Source organism: Onychomys torridus, chromosome 22, assembly GCF_903995425.1.
Source record: "Onychomys torridus chromosome 22, mOncTor1.1, whole genome shotgun sequence".
In the NCBI taxonomy this organism is placed as follows: domain Eukaryota; kingdom Metazoa; phylum Chordata; class Mammalia; order Rodentia; family Cricetidae; genus Onychomys; species Onychomys torridus.
In genome coordinates this window covers 29,091,846-29,107,510 of record NC_050464.1, presented here as the reverse complement: position 1 = coordinate 29,107,510, position 15,665 = coordinate 29,091,846, and the positions used below count along the sequence as shown (strand labels likewise).

At 46.3% G+C, this 15,665-nt stretch overlaps 1 protein-coding gene and 1 pseudogene across 1 annotated transcript in view; both read left to right on the top strand.

Moving 5' to 3' along the window:
- Kntc1 (kinetochore associated 1) overlaps positions 1-11,377 on the top strand; it is a 76,392-nt gene extending 65,015 nt beyond the window's left edge. The window contains exons 54-64 of the mRNA XM_036171531.1: positions 46-164; positions 536-671; positions 1,214-1,309; positions 2,016-2,072; positions 3,999-4,053; positions 4,436-4,499; positions 5,955-6,084; positions 7,128-7,217; positions 7,839-7,984; positions 9,274-9,364; positions 11,211-11,377. Of these exons, the coding sequence (XP_036027424.1) occupies positions 46-164; positions 536-671; positions 1,214-1,309; positions 2,016-2,072; positions 3,999-4,053; positions 4,436-4,499; positions 5,955-6,084; positions 7,128-7,217; positions 7,839-7,984; positions 9,274-9,364; positions 11,211-11,234 (1,008 nt within the window). The 3' untranslated portion in view covers positions 11,235-11,377. The remainder of the gene's footprint in view (positions 1-45; positions 165-535; positions 672-1,213; positions 1,310-2,015; positions 2,073-3,998; positions 4,054-4,435; positions 4,500-5,954; positions 6,085-7,127; positions 7,218-7,838; positions 7,985-9,273; positions 9,365-11,210) is intronic.
- A 3,207-nt stretch (positions 11,378-14,584) lies between these two features.
- On the top strand, positions 14,585-15,389 carry LOC118572194 (annotated as a pseudogene).
- The last annotated feature ends 276 nt before the right edge of the window (positions 15,390-15,665 follow it).

Sequence of the window (15,665 nt, the reverse complement as noted above, 5' to 3'; positions counted from 1 at the left end):
GCTGCAGGCATGCAGCTTGACTCTCCAAACCTCTTGGTCTTGCAGACACTGGGCATGCGCCAGTTAACCTTCGCCCATAAAGCACGAGCTCTTCAGTGTCTCTTTTATTTGGCTGACAAGGAAATGATAGAATCTCTCTTCAAAAAGCCCACTGAAGAAATGAAGTGAGTAGAACTTGATTTATTGTATCAGAAAGAAGCAAGCAGATTTTATTTTGTCTACTTATTTCTGAGCCATAACTTCTGAGCCCTTGGTGGAATGAATGGCTGCCTCCTAGTTGCTATGGTTGATTCTTGACCTTTCAGCAAAGGGGAAACAGGCCTGTGGGAACTTCTTGTCACCATCGTTTCTAAGCAACATTGAGAGACCAGTGTTTCTTGTTAGATGGATTTCTATCTATACCCGATCCTGTGAAGGTATGTGGAGGCCTAAATAGACACAAGACAAGATTGCCTCCTTTCGCCTGCGGCAGCTTTGGTTTTGAACATAAATGTGAACCATACAAATGGTCCTTACAAACACATCTGTCTTCCAGATCCTATCTGAAGTGTATAACTTTCCTGGCTTCATTTGAGACATTGAATATTCCCATCACATATGAGTTATTTTGCAACAGTCCCAAAGAAGGAATGATTAAGGGCCTGTGGAAGAACCACAGCCACGAGCCTATGGTACGTACGTACATAGTCAGCATGGCCCAGCAAGGCATGCCTTTTCCTTACAGTGTGAGTCACTCAGTCCCTGCCATCCCTCAGCTGACCAGAGACCCTTTACCCCAGTAGGTCCAGTGCCCTAGACCCTTCCTGTGTCTGCAGCCTGCTGGGCGGAATGACGGGGCAATTTGAAAGGTCCTTTCCATCCTTCTTACAGTTCAAGGGCTAGTCATCCTGTGAGCAAGAACACTAGTGCCCACCCTACAGGGAGGGATGACATTCTCTCCTGCCTAGTCACCTTCGGGAAACTAGTCACTGATGCAGTTGGAGCTGGGACAGGAATGAGGCCGGCAGGCAGGCTGTTCTTAATTAGAAACAAGAAAGAGAAGAACCCCTTTTTCTCATTAATTAGGAAATGGAGTCCTTCACCGAGTCTAGGCATTAGACATTTGTGGGTTATGTCCATGTGTTTTATGAAGGTACTCTATCTTTTCAAAAGGCTGTTGGACTGGCTTACTGGAGTCTTAAAGCAATGTTAATTTTGGTGTTTTGACTTTTAGGCAGTACGATTGGTGACAGAGCTTTGCTTAGAATACAGAATCTATGACCTGCAGCTTTGGAACGGGCTCTTGCAGAAGCTTCTTGGCTTCAACATGGTAAGTAAGACTTGGGGCTTCCTGAAGCACAGCATCCCTAACACGTGTTGAATCAGCACCAGTTACTGACGCATGCTGTGAGCATCTGCTCTCGGGCTCCTGCCCGAATAAAGACCACTAGAGAGGGTTGGGGATTTAGCTCAGTGGTAGAGCGCTTGCCTAGCAAGCGCAAAGCTCTGGGTTCGGTCCTCAGCTCCAAAAACAAAAAACAAAAAAACCAAACAAACAATAAAAGAAGACCCTAGAGAAAGTCACACTCAAAATGACCTTGAGGGGCTGGGGACACGGCTCAGGTGACTGCTTGACAAGCAGCAGGAGAGTCCTGGGTCTCATTCCCCAGCGTTGCAAGAAACCCAACATGGTGCCCTGTCTGCAATCCCAGCACTCAGGCGGTAGAGGCAGGAGAATCAGAGATGTGAAGTCACGTTTCTTTGCATATCAAGTTGGAACCCATCTTGTGCAACATGAGACCCTGTCTCCAAAAGAAAAAGAGGGGGAAAATGTACACTATTGCTAGATGTGGTGGTATACCTGCAATCCCAGCTCTGTTGTGGTTTCCAGGAATTGAAGACCAGCCTGGGCTGTGGAGTGAGGCCCTATCTCAAATTCGGTTTAAAAAAAAAAAGTCCAGTATGTTTGTGGTGAGATGTGGAAATGTATTATTTTGGTAATCCTTCAAATCTTTAAATTTTCTTTCCTGTTACAGATTCCTTACCTAAGGAAAGTCTTATCCTCCATTTCTAGCGTCCATTCATTGTGGCAGGTATGTGCGTCTCCTTTAAGGTACATTTCATTAAGTTCCGTCTCTGAGCTCTGTATTTTCTGGGCACCTTGTGCTGAGCCATCTTCTTAGTAAAGACGAGGACAGATCAGCGTAGGATGGCGTCCCAGCATCCTCAGCTGGCATTTCGCCTGGGTTCCCTAGGCTTCAGGAGTCATTTGGGGCTACTCTAGCATTTGTCACAGAATAATTTATTTCAATTATACATTGAACTGCCCCTCATAGACACTGAAGATCTTTAAAGTTGGAGGGAGCCTTTATCCGTTCTCTCTTTCTCAGTCTCATGAGTTGTGTGCCTACATCATCATTGTACAGAAGTAGATCATTTAGGGGGCCAGTGGGGTGGCTCAGTGGTAAAGGCCCTTGCCACCAAGCCTGACAACCTGAGTTCAAATCCTGGGTCCCACATGGTAGAAAGAGAAACAACACCCACAAATTGTCCTCCAACTGTGGTGCACCATTTGCTCACAATAAATAAAATAGTAATTTTTAACAAGTTTTAAAATAAGGTAATTTATTCTTAGTTCATTATAATTGTAGAATGTACTAAGGAAAACATTAAAACTCTCCTGTACTGATTGATGGCACACGCCTTTAATCCCAGCACTTGGGAGGCAGAGGCAGGCAGATCTCTGTGAATTCGAGGCCAGCCTGGGCTACGTAATGCATTTCAGGTCAGCCAGGGCTGTCTCAAAAAAAAAAAAAAAAAAAACACAATAAAATTATCCTTTACTAATCCACCCTCCCGGAGGTACTTTCCTGTTACACTAGCATACTGGTGTCTGTGTGCATGTGTGTGCAGACACAGATGCAGGCATGTTTTAAAGTGCTGTTTTAATTTAATTGTGTGCGTATTGTCTGTGTGTGTGGGTCTGTGGGTCTGTGCACCTGAGTGAAGTGCCTGAGGAGGCCAGAAACTGGAGTCAGAGGCAGTTGTGAGCCACCTGACATGGATGCAGGGAACTGAACTTCTGTTGTCTGCATGAGCAGCCAAAACTCTTAACCACTGAGCTGTCACTCTAGCCCTTAAGGTGGTGTTTCCGTGCAGCAGGAGTGTCTGGGATTGTTCAGTCTCAGGACACGTAGATCGATCTCTGTTTATCACAGTAAAATTCATTCACCCTTTTCAAGGGCGTGTCATGAGTGGCTTTTACTGTATTTACGGAGTTGAACAGTCATCACCATTAGTTCATGCTAGAGTGTTTTCCCCACTTCAGAAAGAAACCTCAGAGCTGGGACTGTAGCTTGGGGGAGCATGCATGAGGGCCTAGGTTTAGTCCCCAGTGCTGCCAGAAAAAGAAAAAGAAAAAGCCCCATGTCTGATAGCCGTCCTTCCCTGCGTGGGTTTGCTCTAGACATTTCACGTCCCATGGCTTACACAGCATGTGGTCTTCGTGTCTGGCTCTCCGTAGCTACACACTACATCATTGTATTTCCATTCTCATCTCTTCCGTTACCAAGCAACATGCGAATAGAGCAGGCCCTTGGTTTCTGTGAGCGTTAGTTCTGGGACACCACCACGCTGCAGATTCCATAGTCTTTGCCCGAGTCCCATGTGTGAAAAAGCATACTATTTGCATGTATCATACCCACTTCCTGCTATAAATTATTTTTTATTACATTTTACTTAGTTATTTTGTGTAGGTGTGTGTGTATCACACTGTGTGAGCGGCAGTCAGATGACAATTTGTGGGGGTCAGTTCTCACTTTCCTTCTACCATCTGGGTCCCTGGATCAAACTCAGGTCATCTAGCATGGCAGCAGACACCTGTATCCACTGAGCCACCTCACCAGGGTATATCTTAAAGTCATCTCTACATTACACTGAACATTGTACAAATTGCTGTAGAAAAAAGCAGAGTTTCTAGTCTTCTGGACATGGGTTCCTCAGTGTCCGTATTTCCACAGGTTCCTTACTTCAGCAAGGCGTGGCAGCGTGTGATCCAGATTCCTCTGCTGTCAGGTAAGCTGCTGGCCTCTGAACACTCACAGTAGCATTTTTGGGTTGTTTTGTGGTAAGACAGGGTTTTTGCACTGTAGCCCAGGCTAGCATTTTTTTTTTTTCTTTTGAGACAGGGTTTCTCTGTGTACCTTTGCACCTGTCCTGGATCTCGCTCTGTAGCCCAGGCTGGCCTCGAACTCACAGAGATCTACCTGGCTCCCGAGTGCTGGGATTAAAGGCGTGAGCCACCACTGCCCGGCTTAGCCCGACTTAGCCCAGGCTAGCTTTAAGCAGTGTTCCTGCCTCAGCCTCCCAGGGGCTGGGGTTGCAGGTTGAGCCACCCCGCCTGGCTGACCATAGCATTAACGTTTGAGTGCCTGTGTTTGTCTCCTCTCCTCTTCAGCCTCCTGTCCCGTAAGACCCAGCCAGGTATCAGATTGCTGCGAGAGCCTCACCGCCGTCCTAGAGTGAGTAGATGTGTGTCCTGGGTAAGGGAGTAAGACTGCTGCTTTGAAGTCCCCTCCCAGTCAGCGTCTCTGAACACAGTGGCCCGTAGCCATGGCTACTTCTCGGTGCCAGCTATCTGTCACCACCATTCTTCATGTCCTTCTTGTTTTGTCTTGACACAGGGTCTCTCTCAGGTAGCCCTGGCTGGCCTTTAACTCGCCTTGATCCTCCTGCCTCCACCTCTGGAGAACTGGAATTACAGGGGTGTGCCACCACAAGTCGCTTCAGAAACTTTTTGTTTTTATTTTGTTTTAATAAAAGGTATCAGGGTTGGGGATTTAGCTCAGTGGTAGAGTGCTTGCCTAGCAAGCGCAAGGCCCGGGGTTCGATCCTCAGCTCCACAAGAAAAACAAACAAAAAAGGTCTCATGGAGCTCAAGCTGGCCTCAGACTCTGTGCGCTGACTTTTAATTCTGGCTGCCTCCCCTTCTCAAGTGCTGGGATGACAGGCTATGCCACAGTGCCCAGTTTTATCGATGCTAGTGATTTATCTCAAGGCTTAAAACATGCTATACTATACCAACTGAGCTACATTTCTAGCCCCAGAAGTAGTTTTTGAGTCTCAAATTGTACTCCATTCTGGGTAGGACAAGTTAATCTCATGCCTTCTCTCCTTTGCCCATTGTATCCACACTGTATGTACTACCTGCCCGTTAATCACTCGGTGACTGTAACAGTCCTTGTGCCCAAGTTAACCTTACTTTATTGAATAATGGCCCTACAGACTTAGCGTGGTGAGGCTGGCCATTTTATTACAGTGTCTTATACTTTTCTATTTTATTTTTAGTTTGCCATCACTAATCTTTTACTGTGCCTGATTTATAAATTAAACCTTATTACAAATGTGTACACATAAGGAATAGGTTTTGGGAGAATCCACAGTTACAAATGTCCAGTGGAAGAAGTCTTGGAATAGAGCCCCTACAAATAAGAAGGGGACTACTGTTACTCCTTTTCTTGAGGAAGTTAAGCTACTTTTACTTTCATAAAATGCATCTATTATCTTGCAACACCTTTTCCACGTGTGCTGAAAGTTTCCCCCGAAGCTGATGGGCACAACACTCTGGGATTAGTGCCTGATGGAATTGTAGGGTCACAGGGCCTCTTCCTGCTGAGTCCTGCAGTGCTGGCACGTGGATTCTGGGAGTCTAAGTGTTGCTGGTTTGTTTTTGTTGCCCCCGCCCCCCCAGACAGGGTCTCTTTGTAGACCATGCTGGCCTGATCCTCCTGCCTCTGCCTCTTGAGTACTGGTACTGCTCTCAAAGGCTCCTTCCTTATGAGTAAGAATGTGCTGTGTACCAGCACTTAGGCATTTAGAGTGGTTGACAGTGGACCAGAAGCTCTATGGGAAGTGAAGAAGGTTAATGTGGTCGAGGAATCCGTCAAGCTGCTAACTAATTACTGCCTCTCTCCAAGATGCCCAGTTTCAGATGACCTCGACATGATGGGAGTGGCCAAGCAGTATGTCCAGTTAGAGCTTCCGGCCTTCGCACTGGCTTGTCTGATGCTCATGCCCCACTCTGAAAGGAGACACCAGCAGATTAAGGTAACTTGTGTGTGGTTCCTCTCGGGTTGCCAGGACACACTGCCTGTCCTTCAAAAGATTGCATTTCCTTTCACCAAACCTGTAAAGCATGCATACTTGGTATGGGTGAGGCAGGCTAATGGGAACTAACAAGGATATCGTAAAATGAGTTTGGACATTATTCCGTTATCGGTGGAAACTGATCTTCTTGGCTGAGCAGAGTGAAGCAAGAAAAGCAGTTAGTGGGACTGCCCTCAGGTCAGGGGTGGCACAGGCATCTTACTTCTTCAAATTTTTTTTCTTTTCTTTTTCAACACGGGTTTCTCCATGTACCCGTGGCTGTCCTGGAACTGTAGAACAGGCTGGCCTCAAACTCAGGCCTGGCTCTGCCTCCCAAGTGCTGGGATCAAAGGCGTGTGCCATCATTTTTTTTTTCAATTTTGAATAGAACTGATGAATGTCTAGTTTAAGGAAAAGTGTGTATAGAAGAGAGTTACAGAGCTCCAGTGAACACCACTCTCCTTCCTTTTGGTCTAGTTGTATCCTTCCTTCCTCTCCCCCACCCTTCCCCCACCTCTTTCTTGAGACCGTGGTCTCCCGTGTCCCAGGCTGGCCTCCAGTTCACTGTGGGCCAAGGACGACACCACCCCCCACACCCCCACCCCCCATGTGCTGTGACTACAGTCCCACTCCACTGTGCCCAGTTTCTTAAGTCTGGGTTAAGTCTGGGGCTAGAACCTGGGGCTTGGTGCCCGCTGGGCAGACACTCTTACCAACTGGGTTCATGCCCAGCTCCCAAATTAAAGAATTCTAGGGCTGGAGAGATGGCTCAGAGGTTAAGAGCACCGACTGCTCTTCCGGAGGTCCTGAGTTCAATTCCCAGCACCCACATGGTGGCTCACAACCATCTGTAATGAGATCTGGTGCCCTCTTCTGTATACATAATAAATAAATAAATCTTTAAAAAAAATAATAATTCTAAAGAGTTTTTAAAAACCTTCCAGACTTGACAGCAATTAGTCGTAATAGTCCTTTTTAATTATGCTTTAATCTTTTTCGCCTAGAATTTCCTGGATTCGTGTGATGCGCCAATCATTTTACGGCAATTAGAAGAGCATATGAACACTGGCCAGCTAGCAGGGTTTTCACATCAAGTAAGGATTTCATTTCGGTTTTCTATGTCTGGTCAGAGAAAGCAGTTCTTATCCCCCAAATAATGTTCTTTCACTCTTATTAAAAGCTTAGGTTTTTGCCGGGCGGTGGGGGCGCACGCCTGTAATCCCAGCACTCGGGAGGCGGAGGCAAGCGGATCTCTGTGAGTTCGAAGCCAGCCTGGTCTCCAAAGCGAGTTCCAGGAAAGGCGCAAAGCTGAACAGAGAAACCCTGTCTCGAAAAAACAAACAAAACAAAACAAAAAAAAAGCTTAGGTTTTTAATAGTCAGGTCCCTGGCTGGAGGTGTGACTTAGTTGTAGAGCATACTCGAGCCTGGATTCAATCCCCAGGATTACATAAAAAATAAAAATAAAAAACAGGTGCCATGGTTGTCTTGTTTACTGCTGGGCCTACTGGAGAAATTTTGTACCCATAAATATTTGTAATTAGATCCTCTTCCTCACTTAAAAAAATCCCCAAGTGGGTAACAACAATAGTTTTCTATTTGTATACTGGGCTTAATCCCAAAGAACTGATAATTCAACTCTGCCAGAAATTTGTCATTGACGGAAAACTTAGAATTAAACACATTTCCGATATAATGATGACTTTCATCCCATAGATTAGAAGTCTGATTCTGAATCATGTCATAAATAAGAAGGAATTTGGAATTTTGGCAAAGACGAAATATTTTCAATTGTTGAAATGGCATATGATAGAAGCCAACGATATCACTGATTTGGTAAACTATTTGGCAAATGACTTGAGGTAAGTTAACGTAGGGGAACGCCAATTTACCATAGAATTTCCTTACAATGTGTCTTGATTCTGGAGGAAATGGCCGGTATAAAGCTGTGTGGTCGTAACTGAAAGCTGCGTTTTCCTGCAGCTTGGAACCTCGAGACATGAATCTGTCATCCAGTAATTAAAGGAGCTGTCTGGACCCTCAAAATAGGTTTCTCACAGTCCTGCTCTGAACCCTAAATTACACCTTTATTCTTCACGCTTGCTTGGCACGCTGCTGGCCTTATGTAACACGAATCTTGCTAAGCTCGGTTAGCTTTCTACACCCACAAGTTTAGAAACAGGGAGCAGCTGAAGCTGAAGCCAGGACTGGATACGGAAAGTAAGAAGGGAATAACAGCTGACACTCTAGAAGGGAAAGCACGGTCACAGGCAGGTCATGGCTCTATCCTCCAGCTGGCCACTCGGGGGCCCTGCGTAAGCATTGCAGCTCGCATGGAAGGGATCCTGGCAGTCAGGAGCCACAGAAAGCCACAGAGTCACCGGAAGCATAGCAGAATACAGCCCTGCTCCAGAGAAAGGTTCCCAATGTAATAACTGCTCCAGCTGGGGAGGGTTTCCCAGCGAAGTTGTGACACTTCTGCTCAGGTCCGCTCCACAACTGCTCGCTAAGGGAAGGTTTCCCCAGCGAAAGTGTTACAGGTCTGCTCTTCTCCACTCTTGGCTCTGGCTAAAAGTTGTTACTTCTCTGCTCCACACCACTCCAGGGGAAGAAGGTCTCACCCAAACCTCATTCAAGAGATTTGCTGGGAGGGAAGAATCCAGGAGGGTTCTCTGCAGCAGCAAATTGAACAGGCACAGGGCTTATATAAGGCTTCCTAGGGGCGGAGTTTTCCCAGGGTGGGAAATGGTCGGATTTCAATCCGCGTGAGCTTGGGCAAGCTCAGACATTGGCTGGATTTTATACTCAAGGATTGGTTGGTTTTTGGACTGGGTCGGTCTGGGGCAGTGTGTTCCTTTCACTGGCCCTTTTTAACCTCTAGTTTCAGGGCCAGAGTGGGTTACCTCGGTTGGCCTTTTTACCCTGCACCCTGTCTCCTCCACACCCCATGATTCTAGCTGCTTGTTCATCCTTGGGATCCCGTCATGACCACATTGTCGTATGTGGATGAATGTTATTTTTCGAGTTAAAATTGATCTGTATAATAAACTGTGCGTATGTGAAGAATACAGCTTGATACATTTAACATTTCTGTTGTTGAGGTCGACACCACAGGAATCTCCCCCAACTGCCTTGTTCTTTCTGGTTCCAGTTTAGATGAAGCATCAGCTTTGATAACTGAGTATTCAAAGCATTGGGGGAAACCTATGCCACCAGATGCAGCTCCTTGTGAAATCCTGAAGGTAAAGCTAGCTAATTATTGCTTGAATTCAATTCTGAGACCGTTTATGTTTTTTTAATTAAGTTAATTATAGTGTGTGTGGTTGTGTGTATGTTCACTCATATGCACACACACGCAGAGGTCAGTCCTTCCACTGTGGATTCTGGGGATCGGATTCCGGATGTTGAGTTTACATGGCAGCACTTACATGTGCCAGCCCTGCCGTTTCTACTTCTAGTCTTGCAACTGACTACATTTTCTAGCAATGATCATTTTTTATGTGCATGCCCATTCATTGATCGTATCACTGCGGTTTTCTTCTGAGCACTGTGTCATCTACACAAGCCCAGATGGTCTTGTATGTCACCCAGTGTTCCAGTGAGTCCTCTGGATGCAGGCTGAAGATACAGGAGCCTGAGTCTGCTGTGAGTGCAGGACCGCAGACCCTTCTACACACACAAGTGTGTTCCTTTAACGGGAGTACATGCTGAAGCCTGGTTCTCAACCTTCCTAACACTATGACCCTTAACAGCACAACAATCCCTCATGTTGTGGTGACCCCCAACCATAAAATTATTTTTGTTGCTACTTCATAACTGTCATTTTGCTACTGTCCTGGATCCATATGATTACCAGGGGGTCATGGCCCACAGGTTGAGAACCACTGCACTAAACGTGTGATTAAAAAGTATATGTGGTGAGTACACCACCAACATCATTTATGATCATTAGCCCTTTTGTTATTCAGAGACAGGGTTTCTCTGTGTAGCTCTGGGTGTCCTGGAACTCACTCTGTAGACCATGCTGGCCTTGAACTCACAGAGATCTGCCTACCTCTGCCTCTGGAGTACTGGGATTAAAGGCGAGCACTACTATGCCCAGCTTCATTATCAACTATTATGTGCACATCGTTATCTATGCCACATCTGGTTTGTTGACACCAGCATCTGCATAAACAAGAGCAGTGCATTGTACTAACATACTACCGCAACCATGATGTCACTAAAGCCCCACGGCTAAGTGACCTGCCCGAGTCATTAGCTGCCTAATGGCCCATCTGAGTGGAGCCCCAGGGCCTCTTGATATGCTCCAGTGCACCTGAACTTTGTTACCTTCCAGAGAGAACAAGCTGTGTTCATGTCCAGTTAGTTATGCGCTGTGGATATGCTGGTTAGACACTGTTGTGGCAAACACTGAGGAGAAACGTTCAAAGGAGGAAAGATTGGTTTTGGCTCCGTTTCCAAGATTGCAGTCCACAGCCATGGCTCATCTTCATCCTGGGGCCAGACAACACTGTCATCCAAGATAGAAAGAGTCAGACAGGGAGTGCAGGGACAGGAAACACCTGTCAGGGCACAGCCTCAGTGAGCTGAGTCCTCTAACCCAGCCCAGGTGTCATCACCTCCAGGGAGGCCAGCAGACTGACATGCCACCGGGTAGACCTCAGTGACACCCAGTGCTGACACCGTGAAAGCACAGTACTAACTTGAACAAATGAGAGCATTGGTGGAGACAACTCTGTAGCCCCTAAAGTTCCTTTCTTTTTAGCCACACTTGTCTTCAAACTGGATATGCTTTTGTATGTGTATATTCACACAGGCCGTAGGGGCTGTAGCTTACCCAACAATTTTCTATTTAAAGCCTGGAGCTAGGCCTGGCAGGATGGCTTAGCAGGGAAGAGCAGCTGCTGCCAGACCTGATTATGTGAGCTTAACCCCCTAGACCCACAGAGCTGTCCCCTGACACCCATGTGCATGTGCACTCACACACACACACACACACACACACACACACACTAAATGTAATAATAATGATAATGAAGCCCTGACACTCATGAGTTATGCTTCTGTTTTTCTTCCCCCATTTAGATGTTTCTTGGTGGATCACAGTAAATCACACGGTTTTTTCAAAAACAAAGAGGAAGTTTGGAGTCTGCTGTTAACCATATTTATTGCAGTATATAAATTGTGCAATCTATGTTTCATTATCCTGAAAAGAATAACTAAGACATTCAATATTAACTATGACTTAAGTATCTCACATGCTGAATTAATAAATATTTTAATATTGGTCCCTTGTGTCATTTGGAATCTCATTCTTTTGTATTGTACATGACAAAAATAAGATGTAGAAATAGTTCACTCTCAGGCTGGAGAGGTGTCTCAGCAGTTAAGAGCACTGACTGCATTTCAGTTCTCAGCACCAAACAGCAGCTCAGAACCATTTAAATCTAGTTTCCAGGAGTCTGATGCCCTCTTCTGGCCTCCATGGGCACCAGGCACACATGATGCACATACATGTGTCCATGCAGCCAAAACACTCATACAGATAGAATAAAAATAAATAGTCCACCCTTCTCTTGATAAAGAGTCCTATACTTAGCTGGATGGTGGTGTGCACGCCTGTAATCCCAGCACTCAGGAGACAGAGGCAGGAGGATCTCTGTGAGTTCGAGGCCAGCCTGGGCTACAGAGTGAGTTCCAGGAAAGGCGCAAAGCTACACAGAGAAACCCTTGTCTCAAAGAAAAAAATATCCTGTCTTGGGGTAAATGATGGCCAAGCTGGTACAGTCTTACCAAGCAAGCACAAGAAAGGGAGTCCAGGTCCCCACACCCACATAGGAAGCCTAGGACAGCAGACCCCTGAGGACTGCTAGTCGGCCATTCTAGGGATGACGTGCTTCAGGCTCCGGGAGAGGTGCTGGGTCAGAAACGAAGATGGACAACAGTTGAGTAAGACACCCCGGTTAACCTGTCATACATGTCTGCAAACATGTGTGAACATGCATGCAAACAGGTATACACGGTTGTAAATATTGCCCTGAGAGTATTCTCAGTCAGTGTTTAGATAACTTTAGTCTTGGAGCATGTTGATCAATTGCCATACAAAAGGATGGAGGGGCTGGGGATTTAGCTCAGTGGTAGAGCGCTCGCCTAGCAAGCGCGAGGCCCTGGGTTCGGTCCTCAGCTCAAAACAAACAAAAAAAAAAGATGGAAACCGCCTGCTATTGTTAGGCAGGAAAAGGATTGCCTACAGAGGTAGTAAAGGAACTGGAAGAGCCGCCAGGCACGGGCAGGAGAGATGGCTCAGTGGTTAGGAGGCCCTCCCAGATGAGGGGTCTGTACCATCACCGGAAGGTGGTGTCTAGGTAAGATGCCTGGCAATCTAGAGGTTAGATCAAGCTTCCTGACACAGGGAGACCCCAGGACTGCCTGAGAGAGGCAGGAAAAGTGACAACACATCCGTTCCCACCCTGTGGTGTTTCACCTGACAGTCCTCCTTTTCAAGACGCAACTGCTTGCCTGCTGGTTTGCTGGTCACTACCCCTGGACTACTCATCAGCCCCAGAGTTATTCCTGAAGTGAGTTCATTCTTCCCCTTTGGGGATCTTAGGCCTATGCTGTGAGGTATATTCCTGTCAAGAGAAATTGACTGAGCAGCTTAGTGATAACTTTGAGGAAAACTAAATTAAAAGACTTGTTTAAAGTATTTGAAAAATGCATACAGAAAAATAAAGTAATTGGTGGATTTTTGCCCCCTTTTAAAAGGTTAGGCTAGGCTGGAAAGCGTCTCACTGTGAAGCCCTGGCTGCCTGGAACTCACTATTTAGACCCTGTTGCCCTCAAATTCACAAAGATCTGCCTGCCTCTGCCTCCATAATGCCAAGAGTAAAGGTGTGCGCCACCACACCACATCAATAAAGTTACTTTAAAAAAAGGGACTATTACCATTTTTGTTTTCCTTGTCCTTAGTCATGTGGCCTGGCTGACCTAGCTCTGTAGCTCAATATGGCTTCAACCTTACAGTTTTCCTGCCTCTGCCTCCCATACCCACCTCAAAGTTACTTTTAAATCATTGGGATAGAGCAGATGAAGTTACCTGCCCACCAAACCTGATAACCTGCCTTTATCCCCAGGACCCACATGAAGAAGTTTCAGGATCATCTTTGACTGTTTAGGGAGTTCTAGGCCAGTCTGGGATACATGAGACTACCTAAAAAGTAAAATAAAAATTGTTTCTTAGCTGAGCATGGTGTTATGTGCCTTTAATTCACATATCTGGGAGGTAGAGGCAGGAGGATCTTTAAAAAAAAAAGAAAAGAAAGAAAACAATGTAGAGCAGCCTTCCTCCATGGCCTCTGCCTCAGTTCCTGTTCCCAGGTTCCTGTCCTGCATTCCTGCCCTGGCTTCTCTCAGTGATGGAGTGTGGCCTGAGGGCTATAAGCCAAATAAACTCCTTACCCCCCTCCAAAAAAAAGAAAGAAAACAGTGTAGAGCAGCCAAGAATATAGCCCTGTTATGAGAACTCCTACCTACGTGTTTAACGCTCTAAAGTCAATCTCTGGTATTGTTGGAGTCAAGTTTGTATGATTTGCCCTCTAAATTCAGCTCAAAAACAAAAGTAAGGTGGGACTCCGCTTCCCGGAGATAGAACATGCATGTTTTGTGCTACTCCTCTTAAGTACAAATATAAGCTCTACACACAACTGAAAAGGGGAGAGATACAGATGGCCAGGGACCTCAGAGCCCAGTGCCCCACACGTGTGTTGGTGGCACCTTGCTGTGTGGCCCCAGGTTCTCTTGACACACTGGTGAGTGCTGCTGGAAAAGCAGCAGCCAGGGGACTAGGGCAGAAGCAGCCTGATGAGGCGGCCGTCTGTGCTCATCCAGGCACAGAAAGCAGCACAGCGCCACCCAGCACAAAGTCCAGCAGTACGCCTCAAACGGGTGAGTTACTGCAGCCAGTTACATGTTGGTAAAGCTGATAAAGGTAACCTGTGAGTGAAGCTGTCTGCAAGGCTATGCGAGAATTGACTGTTTGGGGACAGAGGTTTGATCTGGGAGAGAAATGTTCTGGTATGAGCCGTGTTAGTATTCATTTCCTGTTAAGAATACTCATTTAGCCAGGTAGCAGAGGCAGGCGGATCTCTGTGAGTTTGTGGCCAGCCTGCTCTACAGAGCCAGTTCCAGGACAGCCAGGGCTACACAGAGAAACCCTGCCTCAAAACAAATAATTAAAATTGAAAAGTTCATTTGGGAGAGAAGTCTGGGAAGTGGAAGGTGGAGGTGGAGAGAGCTGCCAGCCACCGCCATGACAAGCCAGATGTAAGGTACAGAATGAAACCCAGATCATCTTCACTCAAGCAAGATAAACTCAAGCCACACCTCCACACTGAAGCACCTTGAACTTAATGAACAATGGAGGAAACAGATCTGTGATGGAGAACGTGTGAAGAACAGAAATGCATTGGCTCACATTCCGAGAAGCTAGAAAGCCTAAAGTCAAGGTGGTGCTGTGCTGTGAGGTCCCTGCAGGCCTCACGGCCTGCAAGGAAATGAACTGTGAAGCGAGAGTCCGAGCCCAGCACGTTGTGCCCTGTACCATACCTCAGCTGCTTTCTGCTACTCTGACTGATGAAGTGTTCAAAATTGAGAACGTTGAGATTTCACAGGTCACTATTGTGGGAATAATCAGACATGCAGAGAAGGCTCCAACCAATATTGTTTATAAAATCGATGATATGGCTGCTGCACCCATGGGTGTTTGCCAGTGGCTTGACACAGATGATACAAGTGGTGAAATCACTGTGGCTCCTCCGGAAACATGTGAAAGTGGCTGGCCACCTCAGGTCTTTCCAGAACAAGAAGGGCTTGATAGCCTTTAAGATCATTCCCCTGGAAGATACGAATAAGTTCACTGCACATATTCTGGAGGTGGTCAATTCACACATGATGCTCAGCAAATCCAACAACTAGCTTTCAGCAGGGAAACCATCTATCAGCAACCCAGGAATGGGTGAGCCAGGAAACTTCAGTGGGAATAACTTCATGCCAGCACATGGCCTCACTGTGGTCCAAAACCAGGTGCTGAATTTGATCAAGGCTTGCCCAAAGACCAGAAGGACTGAACTTTCAGGATCTCAGGAACCAGCTCCAACACATGCCTGTATCCCTCAAGCAAGCAAGCAGTGGATTTTCTGTGCAATGGGGGGGCACATTTATTCTACTGTGGATGATGATCGCTTTAAATCTACAGATGCAGAGTAACTAGAGCTCACTAGGTACCTGACTATTTCCTGTTTTCCGTCATCTGTTGTCTCCAGCTCTGTAGGTCTTGGCCTGTGGCTTCTAGGACAGAAGTTTCATTGAGGAGGTCTCATCTTATGTCCTCTTGAAACTCACTGCTGTAATGTTTTGTTGTTTGTTGTTTAGAGGTTCAAAAAGAGATAAGACAGTTGAGAAGGAAGTAAACCAAGGTGGGATTCCTTAACAGAAATTCCAGATAAGCGAGGCAGGACTCCAGGCTGGATGGACGGGATTGGA